The following is a 14,149-nucleotide window of genomic DNA, read 5'->3' as shown; positions in this document are numbered from 1 at the left end:
ACGATAACAATATCGTGCATATTCATTACCGTGATATATCGCATTACCGAATACCGGCACAAGTCTAATGTATATATATATGTATATGTATATATATGTGTGTGTATATATATATATATATATATATATATATATATATATGTGTGTATATATATATACATATATACAAATAAAAATACAAATAAAATCTCTGGGAACTGAGTACTGGGAAACACAGATTTACTATGAAGACCTGTCAAATTTATTCGATTTAAAACTAGTTTGTTGAGTTTTTAAGATAATTCTGAAATGGGCTTGAAGTAAAGATTGTTAAATGCACACTCAGAAGTAATACCCGTAAAGATATGATAAATATTTTATGCATAAGGGTTTCATTGTTCCATTTCCGCATTCATCACTTATGTCTGATCGTTTTGGCACATAGACACATCTATGCAGATTCCATTTGTGCAGTGGTCTAGGGCCACTGAGACGGGAGCCAGAAAGCAGCCCACACAACAGGAAACAGAAAATGCGTTAAAGTGTTTTTTTCATTATTGCCTTTCATGATGTGGAGGGGAACATTTATTTTTATGTTCTGATGTGAATGTGGTTGAGATTAGCATTGATTTGAAATATGACTATTTGTGTTATTATTCCCTCAGCTTGAGTGCCATAATGGTCATATCAAGATGAGACATCTCAGTTACTGTGACATTGATGTCTAATTCTCTGACAGCAATTTTGTAATGCTTAATTTTTTAGATGGTCTTATGTAACACCAACTGTAGGGCCTTTATTTCCTCTCTGTTTTGGTGTGGAGCCGATATCTGACATCCATCCATCCATGCATCCATCCATTCTTCAAACCTTGTCCTATGTAGGATGCTGGAGCTTACCCATCATCTCGGGCCGAAGGCAGGGAAACACCCTGGACAGATGGCCAGTCTATCACAGGGCTAACACAGACATACACACTTTCACACTCACGCTACAGGCAACTTTAGTGTCTCATATCACTTGACCTGCATGCCTTTGAATTATGGGGAAACCGTACTGAGGTGGCAGTGCTACCCACTGAGCTGCCAGATATCTGACTTGTTCCTGCAAAAATGTATGTGTCCCTTACATTTAGGTTTAGTTTATATCCAGCTAGTCACATTAATGTACTTGTTATCCAGTGAAGCTGCATATTTAAAGCTGTGACGTGAGAAAGCACATTGATATGTTCATGTAGCCGATAGAAATTCTGCCGTGCCACAGAGCACCATTTACATAGCTTTCCATTAAATTACATTACATTTGTCCCAAATTGTTGTTAATGTACATAATGACTTCACCCTTGGCTGAAAGATTGTGTATTGTGCATTTTTCAGTGAAACGTTTGTCTTTCTGTGGCTCTAATAAAGTCTGTATGCTTCATTTAGATAGCTATAATATAGTTTGTGCTGTCTCTTTCCATTTTGCGGTTTTATTTTAAACACCGAACTTCAAACTCAACTATGCCACTTTGTTCATTCTTGAAGTAAACCTTTGCCAGTTTGGTGATCAAATAAACTGTTTTGGACCACTGCTTGAATTGAACACGATGCGTCCGGTGTGTGTGTTACCTGCGAGTTGTCCTAGACTAGAGTTGTCTTGCGTTTTTTTGCCTGGTGTGTGACTAATAGGGCTGTGCGATATTGAAGAAAAATGCAATATGCGATAACTCATTAAATAATGCGATATTCGATATGCGATACGATAATGCTTAAAGTGCCACATGCTCAGATTAAACAGTTTTACTCAGCTGTTGCTGAGTCAGTTCTGTGAACTTCTATAACTATCTTGTGTCATATATATATGGTTATTTGTATGTATGTATGTACCAAGAGCTCCTGTAAAACCACAACAAATTCCTTGTGTTTGCGCACACTTAAGTGGTGAATAAAGCTCATTCTGATTCTAATAAGAAAGCACCCCTACAACAACTTCTGAAAGTGAACGGTATGTGTTTTACTCATAAAAATGTAATTTTAACATGAGTTTAGGAACTGAATAATAAAAAAGAAAAACAAAACACCGCTTAGTATTTACTCTTTGAATTCAATATGTACTGATTCTTGTCTTATTATTCTAATTCCCTGATTAAATGTAAGAATTTGACTCAAAAGATAATGGACACTTTTAGAAAAAATGGCTTTATAAAGGTAAAAATGCCCATAAAATGCAAAAATCAGTTTAAACGTATTGGAAAAGATTAATTTCTATCAGTATGAACTGACCACCACACAGAATATGAAGAATATTAAAAACATTAGGAGTCAGCTGTCTTCGGCAGTCCTTAAGGTACCAGCACAATAACACACTCAGCAAAATATCGTCTAATTATCGTTATCGATAAAATCCCATAAAATATCGAGATATAATTTTTTGTCAATATCGCACACCCCTATATTGCACAGCCCTAGTGACTAACATATTTTGTTTGATTAGATAATCATCAAGTGTTCTAAAATAGAAGCAAATAAAGTGTGAGAGTATACATACAATATCCATATGTAATATAATTTCAATGCTATGGCCTTTGTGTAGATATTTAAAGATGGCCATCTTTAAGAATTACAAGCAATCTGTGTCCATTTGTAACATTAACTAAGATTAATAAACGCTGTAAAATTATTGAGTATGTTAATTCAACATTTGCTAATTCAGTTTTAAATTTTAAAGTTGCATCTGTTAACATCAGTCAATGAACTATGAACTAACTTTAATCAATATATATTTACAAAGTATGGTTCAGTACTTTTTTTTTTTTTTTTTTGGTTAAATAATAAAGCACTATTTTAGTTTTGGTTCAGTATCCATTTTAAAACTATCGGTTGATTAATCTGTATCAGCCAGTGTGGTCCAACCTATCGGTCGACCTCTGATATTTTGCCATATCACCCAGCCCTACTTTTTTTTTTTTTTAATGTTTAACTAGTCAACTTACAGTACTTAAAGTAACTCTTTATAAAACTATCTGGTTAAAGAAAGTTCACCACACATGAAGTGGTCAACATGGTATACATGTAAAACAAAGGAACTTGTTAAATATCTTTGCATAAACAATGCATGAAATATGAAGGCAAACATTATAAAAATCTGTCATAAACATATCCTATGTTCAGAATAATATAAAAAAAGGAAAAATGCTAAATATTTCTTAGCCAAAATGTAGACATTCGGTTTTAGAGGTCAACTCAAAAATTCAAAATATCTAACAGTATAACATCAGTATTAGGATATTATTAAAAGTAAATGCTTTGTAAAAACAAAGAAAATAATAGCACCTTTCCGCCTGTCATCATCATTCAAACATGAAATGCTTCAAATGCTGTGCATTATCCAGTCACTTTGACAAAGACTGAAACAAGTCCAAGCAGTGCAAGGAGTGTAACACCAAACAGCACAGGTGAGAGTTCGTCATGAGAAGCTTCTATTTAGATGATGGACTCACTTCATTCACCACCAGTGATGAGGTCATGCCGTTCTTGAAACAGGCAGAAGAAACAGCCTCCAACAGCCATACAGTAGGTAGAAGCATCTGCCTCTGAAGACTTGGCTAAAGGTGTGGGAAAGATTTGCAGTTACCATCAGATCACTTACAAAATCAGATTGAATTGGAAATCCAATCATTTGGAGACCATGTGTCATTAGCTTAATGTTATCTCATCAATCTCATTTACATTGTATATGCACTGTATATGCCAACAGACACTGACAAACGGAAACAGACATGTTCATATGGTTCGTCAGATCAGAGTGTTAATACATTTTGTTTAATTGTACTGGGGCATTTCTATGCCCCCTTATCTTGAATTTTTTAAAATTTTTTTATGGGGGGTTAAATTTGTTTATGTTGGTGGCATTTTCACCTTAAGCCCCTTTAATTTCATACCCTGGTCTCTACTAATATCAAACCCGTAAGTTTAATTTAACTTAAAAAAAAAAAAAGTGACGTTACCAGCTCACTACTGAGAAATGTTGTTTCAGTCGTTAAACAATTTTATTGATAAGTCACAGGTTAGCACTGATAAGTTTCTGTGTGCTCGAGTGCTCCTCTGTGTGTGCTTGAGTGTCTGTATGTGCAGAGACAAAAGAGCAGAACAGATAGAACAGGCTTTACATAATACAATTTAGTAAGGAAAATATTGAAATTGTCATTTTAATCCTATTTTTTGTCTTATTTGTTGGCTTGGTCAGTGTCTTGGAATGGCCTTTTAAATAACTGAAATTATTTAGCTAAGTGAAATTGAAGTGTAATGCTGTCGAGAGACCTGGAACTACTTCATAACTGTATGTTTACTGGATAATAATTGCAAACCTTGAAACATTTATCAACCAATCAAAATCAAACGTTCAGTAGCCCTGTGGTCATTAAACAAAACAGGAAACAAGGACTCTTAAAATATTAATAACTGAGTTTTCTGCCCAGTAGACCCAGGGACAGTGTGAATTTTAATGGTTCAAGCACAGTAAGTGAATAAAGGGGATTTTACGCACAGTGCCCCTGTCCCCTGTGAGTTCTCTTTCATGGCTTACTGCGATTTGAACAGTCGAATACTCACAAAATTATATGAAAATGCTCATCTTGTGAGTATTTGTGTAAACACAACTGGGTATATCTTAAGCAAACATAAACATTTGGGGAAAAAATTGTATTTGTTTCAATGTATTGTATCCGTGCATTAGTGATAAAAGCCTAATAATCCTGTTGCTGTCTGTGTCACATGTTAATAATGTTAATCAAACAATAGAGAAAATCACTCACTGCTGAATATGTGTTGTGACTTTAATAAGGATTAATGTATATTAATTCATACAGTGGGGACTATATGGTTTTATTTAGCATTTGATACAATTATGTTGGTATAGACCAACCTGATAAACATAAAGCACTGATTATTTTAATTGTATCTTTGATGTATTGTATTTATTCATCCTATTGCTTGTAATTAGTTATTAAGACTATTAAGTTTACTTGTCTTCAGTAAGTTTGAGAACTAACTGTTACTTTGTACTTACATTAGTTAGGCTGTTTGTATTTGCTGTGATATACAAATTACTATTGAGTAGAGTTGTGAACTTTCACAATTTGGTACAGTATAATATCAACCTTTTATCCAGCAAAAAATAATTATATTGTAATATGATTATCATTAAATAAAATTACTCATATCGTGATTTTAGTCATATTGCCAACATGTGGAACAAACATGAATACAAACAATACATTTCTGAAAACCTGGTGTTTACAGTATGTATGTATGTATGTATAAATACATAAATATATTTTTTTCCATCCATGTATGGCCATGGTATGTCCGTGATGTCTTTCTCTGGACAGTTGATAAAATAGAAATATGTAATCTGTTATAATGCAATAATTTCTCTTTTTAAAATATGATGCTGGTGTTGATTTCACACTGAGTCAGTCTTTTGTATTAGTGTAGTCAGCTAATTTACACTTGTACATTATTAAATTACTGATTTATTAGCATTGTCTTCCTCTGCACTGCTGCAATAAACAATACACATATACACACAAAGCAGGAAGAGTAACAGAGTTTGTTAGCTTTGTTTAGGAAACTTGGTTTGAACTGTTTGCTCATATTTTTATTTACCAGTGTTTTACAGTTATGCGTTGTTGTTGATTTTTTTGTAAATGTAACATATCACTCTCTTTCTCTCTCTGTCAGTGTGCTGCTTTGTGGTCCATAAACGTTGCCATGAATTTGTCACATTCTCATGCCCTGGAGCTGATAAAGGGCCAGACACAGATGTGAGTATGCAAATACACACACAAACAGTGGTTCTGTTCAACATTTCTCTCTTTCACTTGACATCTTTCTAAAGTATATGTGGACTCGGTAGAATCCTATTACACAGGTAGGCTACTGACCTCAGCTAAAAATTGATGTTTGTGTCATAGCTCACTTGATAAAATAATGTTCATCTTGCAAAATACATGTTAGCACTTACATCAAACACTTAGTTTAATAGAATATTAAAGGTTTAAATATTATATTAAACAACTTGACATATGTGACTTTAATGGTGTTCAGATACTTTCTCCTATCCCCTTTGTGTGGGGGTGTGCAGAGAGAACTATAAGTAAACCATTTTACCAAGCTATTTTGAAAGCAATGTTTATTTTTTACAGTTCTTCACAGTGGCACAGAAATTACTTCAGCTCTCAATCAACATCTATGGTTGTCAGTTATGTCTCTTTTTTCAGTTTGAGTTAACAGTAATGTTTTAACTATTTCAAACTGTAATGGTCTACTAAAATTGTCCCATATGATTTGTTACATTTATGAATTCACTATAAATATATTTTTTTTGTAGTCAAGTTATAATTTAGTGTATTTTTCCACCTGCCACAGCACTACTAAGTTATATTTCATATTTAATTATTTTGCACATAATGTGTCTCAGATTATTACTCTAAGTAAACATTTTCTATAATACATGACCTTAAATATGTGTACTTGTAAGTGGTGTGTGTGAACTCTCTTGACAAGTGGTGTAGTGGTGGAGTAACTAGAGATAATGTCAGAATGTCATTCAAGCTTCTGAGACACTCCTTTTTATAGAGCACAGCATGGACGACTGTCATACTGTAGCTGTGGAATAAATTCTCAGTGAGAACTATTTACAGAATCTGTGCATAGACTGGGTTTCTGTGTAAACATTTTAATCACATGCTCAGTGTTTAAAGTCTGAGCAGATTTTGCGAAGGGCAAAATATGCACACACGCACACAGCCTGCTTCATTTTGATTAGTTGAAACTGCAGGAGTAATAGCATTGCAAATATCCTTGTGTTACTGACTAAATGAATACCCAGCTCCTGAGAGGGGTCAGAGCAACTCACATCTGTCTTGAGTAAAGAGCTTTAATTGGCTGAAGATTTCCTGTTATTATATACATGTGCATACACAGAACAAGCTTGAGGCTTATTCTGACTGGCAAATAATCAAAGCCAAATGCTCTGTTTGCTAGATTAATGCTACTCATTAAAGGGATAGTTTAGCCAAAACTGAAAATTCTGTCATAATTAATAATTATTAATTAACTCACTCCCAAACTTGACATATGTGACTTTAATGGTGTTCAGATACTTTCTCCTATCCCCTTTGTGTGGGGGTGTGCAGAGAGAACTATAAGTAAACCATTTTACCAAGCTATTTTGAAAGCAATGTTTATTTTTTACAGTTCTTCACAGTGGCACAGAAATTACTTCAGCTCTCAATCAACATCTATGGTTGTCAGTTATGTCTCTTTTTTCAGTTTGAGTTAACAGTAATGTTTTAACTATTTCAAACTGTAATGGTCTACTAAAATTGTCCCATATGATTTGTTACATTTATGAATTCACTATAAATATATTTTTTTTGTAGTCAAGTTATAATTTAGTGTATTTTTCCACCTGCCACAGCACTACTAAGTTATATTTCATATTTAATTATTTTGCACATAATGTGTCTCAGATTATTACTCTAAGTAAACATTTTCTATAATACATGACCTTAAATATGTGTACTTGTAAGTGGTGTGTGTGAACTCTCTTGACAAGTGGTGTAGTGGTGGAGTAACTAGAGATAATGTCAGAATGTCATTCAAGCTTCTGAGACACTCCTTTTTATAGAGCACAGCATGGACGACTGTCATACTGTAGCTGTGGAATAAATTCTCAGTGAGAACTATTTACAGAATCTGTGCATAGACTGGGTTTCTGTGTAAACATTTTAATCACATGCTCAGTGTTTAAAGTCTGAGCAGATTTTGCGAAGGGCAAAATATGCACACACGCACACAGCCTGCTTCATTTTGATTAGTTGAAACTGCAGGAGTAATAGCATTGCAAATATCCTTGTGTTACTGACTAAATGAATACCCAGCTCCTGAGAGGGGTCAGAGCAACTCACATCTGTCTTGAGTAAAGAGCTTTAATTGGCTGAAGATTTCCTGTTATTATATACATGTGCATACACAGAACAAGCTTGAGGCTTATTCTGACTGGCAAATAATCAAAGCCAAATGCTCTGTTTGCTAGATTAATGCTACTCATTAAAGGGATAGTTTAGCCAAAACTGAAAATTCTGTCATAATTAATAATTATTAATTAACTCACTCCCATGTTGTTCCAAACCTGTATGAGTTTCTTTCTTCTGTTGAGCACAACAAAAAAAAGATATTTTGAAGAATGTTGGTAACCGAACAGTTGACGGTAGCCATTGACTTCCATATTATGAAGAAAAACACTATGGAATCAATGGCTACAGTCAACTGTTTGTTTACCCACATTCTTCAAAATATCTTCATTTGTGTTTAACAGAAGTAAGAAACTTGTACAGGTTTGGAACAAGTGTAGGGTGAGTAATGACGACAGATTTTTAATTTTTTGGGTGCACTATCCCTTTAATACTACACTGATTGGGATCTCTTTCTGAGACTGCAGGGGTTTGTTATAGTAATTCATATAATTTTCTTAATTTGGTTAATTCCTTTTTTAATTTGCAGCACGTTAAGCTCTCTGTCCCCGTAACATAGACCTAAAGGTGCACTCAGTAAAATACAACACAAAACATTTAAATGATTTTGTGTTTCAGTGGAACTCAAAATTAGGTGAATGAGGAATCACTAAAGTATTTCATACATGACATGCTGTATGTGCACTTTCTTCAACTTCAGCTTTTCAAAAGCCCAAGTAGGTGGACTCACAATAATGGTTTGGAGTGTGTTCTGTTGGAATGGAACCACTGTTAATATTTGGAACAAGGAAAGTATTGAATATAATAAATGGGTTCCTGTCTACTCCGAACATGATGATAGGAGCGAACATTTACATGGCAAGAATCCTACAGATGTTTAATTAAGGAGGGCAGGGCACACTGACTGACATAAAGCTTTTGGTTACATTGTTAATAGCCAAAAATGAAACAATGGTTAATTTTTACAGCCGTACAGAGAACAGATTCTGCATTTCTCAGAAGTATTAAAACACATAGTAAATGCAAACAAAAAACTCAGTAAAACCAGAACGAGTAATTAATATAATTGTCCCTTTTTTTGTCCTTTTGTCCTTTTTTTATTACTTCTTGGCAAACCATTTACTGTACCACTTGTCATTCAACCTGACAAATGTTCTTTTCACACCTGCTGTGGATAGACCATTCACATGCAATTTCTTGCATTTGGTGTGAATAGGCCTTTGTTTTATTTCTAGGAGGATTTTATTTATTTTTTTTACATCGGTGTATCTACCCACTTTTTATAAACATATTTTCTTTGTTTGGTTTAGTTAAATCTGGAGTTGCAATTTTTGCAATTTTCTTGGCCGATTCCAATTTCCGATTTTTTGGAAGTGTGACCTGCCGATACCGGATTCCGATTTGACCTGCTGATACCGATTTTGCTGATCCCGATTTTCTTTCTAAGAACAATAATTCGCAGCATATACAAACAAAAATCTATTTTTTTAATGCAAAAAATTATTTACATAATAAAGGAAATTATTCAACATTATAATTCCCCCAATGTGGACTAAGTAACGCTTGAACAACTCTCAAAACAAAGTGCTCTGTGACTGGAAAGAGGTAGAATTGAGTTGCTGTATATAACAAGACAGATGTCATTTCCCACTGTTTATACATTTTCCCTAACTTTTTTTAAATGTGTCATCTTTCACATCAAATTCTTACTTTGTTTAAATTAATTTAGTTAGAATAATAAGAAACTGTAGAGTTGTTACCATTAAAATGAAATTAGTATTAACAAACTCTATCTTTCCACTGCTGAGGAAACAGAAGCTGCATCTGAAGTGGCATTAGATGCATTTACACAGACAGTTTGATGAAGCTGAGGTGCCATAAATGCATTTACACTGCAAAATTTCAAATGCATAAATAATTTTATAAGATTAATGTTTTACATTTTTTTTAAACAAATAAATGTTGAAAAACTGCAATGATACTTTTAAATGTGACTAAACCACCAGTAGGTGGCGGCAAATATCTGTTTTAATGAGTGAGTCATTTATTCATTCATTCAACCGATTCATTCAAACGGCTAATTCATTCAGAAATGAGGCAAGTGACTGTCCTTATGAATGGACCACTGAATCATTGACTCACTCGATTCGTTCAAAAACGTGGATTCATTCAGTAATGAAAAACCGCTGAGTGTTGCTCGGAGACACAAAACAGTTCTGCTATGGCTTTGATCGGAACTATTTTCGTCAGCGAAATTGAGCAAAAATAGTCAATATTTTGTCTAAAATCGAAGTCACTTAATTTTAACTTCTTGTTTATTGAAATACTATTGTATAAAATCAGTGTCACATTGCAATCATGTTGATATTGATATTTGGGGAAACATCAACCCCGTATAATGTTGCTTACCTAAATCATATTTTGTAAATATCTTTTTTTTTTCTACCACAGTATGCATCTATACATTTCTGTGAGTTACTTTGTGTGTGCTGTCTCTCTCACACACTCACTCAGACTGTGCACTCGGCGCCACTGGCAATAAAAGGATCGGCTTGGAATCGGCCGATCACCGATAGCTCATTCAGTCATTTTTACCTGTTGAAATACCTTTAAATGGCCAATAAAACACATAAAATGCAGTTTTACACTTGCCAAAAAGTGATTACAGACTACTTATTGAGTGAACTGTTCTTTCTGCCTCAAAATGACTTGATTTCATTCATGGTTGTTATATATGATAGATTATAGCTCATTCAGTCCCTTTTACCTGTTGAAATACCTTTAAATGGCCAATAAAACCCATAAATTGCAGTTTTACACTTGCCAAAAAGTGAACTGTTCTTGCTGCCTCAAAATGACTTGATTTCATTCGTGGTTGTTGTCAAAAAGTATTTCAACAGGTAAAAAGTACTGAATGAGCTATAATTTGTCAAATATAACTACCATCATTTTGAGGCAGAAATAACAGTTCACTCAGTAAGTAGAGTCTGTAATCACTTAAAACATCAACGATGCAAAACAACACTGTAATCACAGTGTAAAACAGACGGACGTGGACGGCAATCAGTTTTCGGCAGACGATCAATTTTCGGCACAACACCGGCGCCGCTGGCAATAAAAGGATCTGCTCGGAATCGCAAGACGTGAGACTGACCGGCCGATCACCGATCCGGGCCGGTCATGCGAAAAATCGGCCGATTCCGATCACTGGCCGCTCAATTGGTGCATCTCTAGTTAAATCTGCAGTAGACTATTTTGAGGATGTAATTCATTTAGTAGTTTATGTGCTCTTGGAAAGGTTCATACGTCAGGGGTGACAGTTGCTCATTATCATTTCCCTTAACATTGAGAAATTATCCACAGGCAGTGGAATGGAAATTAAAATCAGATGGAAGTCTCCTTGCTTCAAATGTTCTTTCAGAAGTGGAGTATGTGCTTTAACAATTGAAATATAGGAATGAGAAGTAATAATGATAAGAAATGAATCTATAATTTTCAATTAAAAATTTATCTAAATGAGCCAAAAAGGCAGTATGTACACTGAGATCATTCATTCATTTATTCATTTTGGCTGGTTTTGTCTTTTACAATAAATTGCAAGCAGGGTCTCCCTTAACTAAACTGCTGAAACCTTGTAATGAAGCCTCTGCACTAGTGGTCAACCAATATATCCCCGCAGCCGTATATATATATTGTATATATATACAGTGGTGTGAAAAAGTGTTGGCCCCCTTCCTTATTTCTTATTTTTTTGCATGTTTGTCACACTTTAATGTTTCAGATCATCAAACAAATTTAAATATTAGTCAAAGATAACACAAGTGAACACAACATGCAGTTTTTAAATGAAGGTTTTTATTATTAAGGGTATCGCTACAGGAACGCCCTTTCACAATTTTGTATCACTCCGCTTGTTCTAGCCGGGTCTATGTTTTTTTTTAAATTATTCACTGAGCTAATCATAGAGTACGTATTTTTTTTAAATATCGGCATCGGCCGGTAAGTCTTTCCGTGTGGCCGATGTTTTTCAAAACGGATATCGCGTGTAGTATACTGTACCTTTTTGTATGTTCCGGTCTTATTTAATGCTGCTATATGCTGATAACCAAGCATGTAATTATATGCCTTCAGGCTTGCATTATTTTTACAATTAAACAGACAAGCAAAATGAAACAGATCAGAAACATATATCTTTATTATTAACCAACTATCCCATACTAGAATTAAAACAACCTGTTGCTCGGTAAACAATATATCTGTTGTACATAAAATACATGGAATTACACATACTATTTTGGACATTAATTTATGAATATTAATTTGTTCATTAATTATGAATTTTAGAAAGGCTGCACTAAACCTTGTTCATTTAAGTGTTACCTCTGTTGTTTAAATTGTAATTGTTTAGGTTTTATAAATATTGTTTTTTTAGATGTTTCAGCAAAAGAAAAGAAAAGGCTGCACTAATTGTTACCTCAATTGTTTGCATTTTTTAATTTTGGTTTTAATAAATATTTATGCATAATCAATGTTCATTTAGTTTCACCAACTTTCTGCATGTCTCTCATTTACTGTAATTACATGTATTATATCGGCCTCGTATCAGCCAATCGGCCAGATTGATTTCTCAATATCGGCATCGGCCATTAAAAATACCATATCAGTCGACCACTACTCTACACCCTATAGAGTGATTTTTAACCTTAACTAAAACTTTTGATGGCAGACCTATAGTGAGCTTGCAGAGTTGTTAATCAATAATATATGATTTTGTGGAAAGGCATCTGTTCACATTATTTCAACTTATTTTTAAAATAATTGTGTTTAACAGAAAAATTGCAAAACTGAGTTGGTAACTATTGTTTATTGTTAGGTCATGTTATCTAACAAATAAAATCTTATTGTAAAGTGTTTTTAATACTACAGTTTCCATCTATTTGATATACACTTAATATTTGCAATCTTATCTACATTTATTATAAAAGCTGAGGTTTGTTATTTACTGAAAAGTTATATTTTAGCTGGTGTCAATGATCTAATGTTGCATTTGTTCAGACTCAGCCCATTGCTTTACTTAAGTATATTATATTTTCCTTTTACAGCTGCAGACTGAGGAAGATCCTGAAAACACCAGCAAACCCTAAAACAGACAACAGTTTACAGATGTTTTTCAGTGGCAGCAGAACTATGACTGAACTTTTGGGTGAAACTTGTTTACTTTTTTCATACTTTTATTACTTGTGGAAAAACTTGAAACAATTTTAAGTAAGTATAAAGAATGGCATTGGTTTTGTACATTTAATTTTTGTTTAACGTTATTAATAAAAATGTTGTTCAATTATCATGTTTTTGTGTTTTGCTTTGGTACCGAAATTGGTACCGAGAACCGTGGCTTTTCACTGGTATCGGTACCGAATACTGAAATTTTGGTACCGTGACAACACTAGTTTCACTATATGATTTTCTCACTTTTTTAACAAAATGAGATTCAAGCCATTATTACTGAAATGTGAAAGATTTGGTATGTGCTATGTTTAGGGATAAAAGGGCTATACTGTCAAATAAAAATAAAGAAAATAAGAACAAATAATCTAACTACAAGCAACAGCACAAATAAATACAATAGAGCAAATATACAAATAAAATAAACTGTGCTTTTCAGGTTTTTAGGTAGGTCTAGCATTAGTTTTTAGGTACAGAAATTGTACCTAAAAGTAATCAAATGTAAAATAACATTGCATATTTGACTGTATAAATTAAAGATTAATTTTTAATTAAATTTACAGAAGCTGTTCAATAGAGAGCATGAGTGATTTCCTTGTCTTTTGTTGTTTGACAAAAGACAATGCATGGATCCAGTACATTGATATTGTACATTCAATGTCTGCTAGGATACTCACCAAGACGGCACACGCATTGAACAAAGTTTACAAAGAGTGATTGGTTTGTCCATGTGTTTTTTTTTTCATCACTGTTGTTGTAATGCATCGACAGAAACACACACGCCGAACTCTGTCTCTGTCTTTTACGTGCTGTTATTTTTAACAAGCCATATTACAGATGCATTTTCAGATTTAAGTTGAACTGCCGAACCGTGGGTGGAGAACAGTACAGTTCTATTTTTTTACCGAAAACCGTTACACACATATA

General features: G+C 33.8%; 1 protein-coding gene across 1 annotated transcript in view; it reads left to right on the top strand.

Annotated features, from left to right (window-relative positions):
* LOC107694902 (protein kinase C alpha type-like) overlaps positions 1-14,149 on the top strand; it is a 121,730-nt gene that overhangs the window by 42,258 nt on the left and 65,323 nt on the right. Inside the window, exon 3 of the mRNA XM_016494616.1 lies at positions 5,703-5,785. Within this exon, the coding sequence (XP_016350102.1) occupies positions 5,703-5,785 (83 nt within the window). The remainder of the gene's footprint in view (positions 1-5,702; positions 5,786-14,149) is intronic.

This window comes from Sinocyclocheilus anshuiensis, unplaced genomic scaffold, assembly GCF_001515605.1.
Source record: "Sinocyclocheilus anshuiensis isolate Anshui unplaced genomic scaffold, SAMN03320099.WGS_v1.1 scaffold3199, whole genome shotgun sequence".
NCBI lineage: Eukaryota > Metazoa > Chordata > Actinopteri > Cypriniformes > Cyprinidae > Sinocyclocheilus > Sinocyclocheilus anshuiensis.
This window is presented reverse-complemented; position numbering and strand designations above follow the sequence as displayed.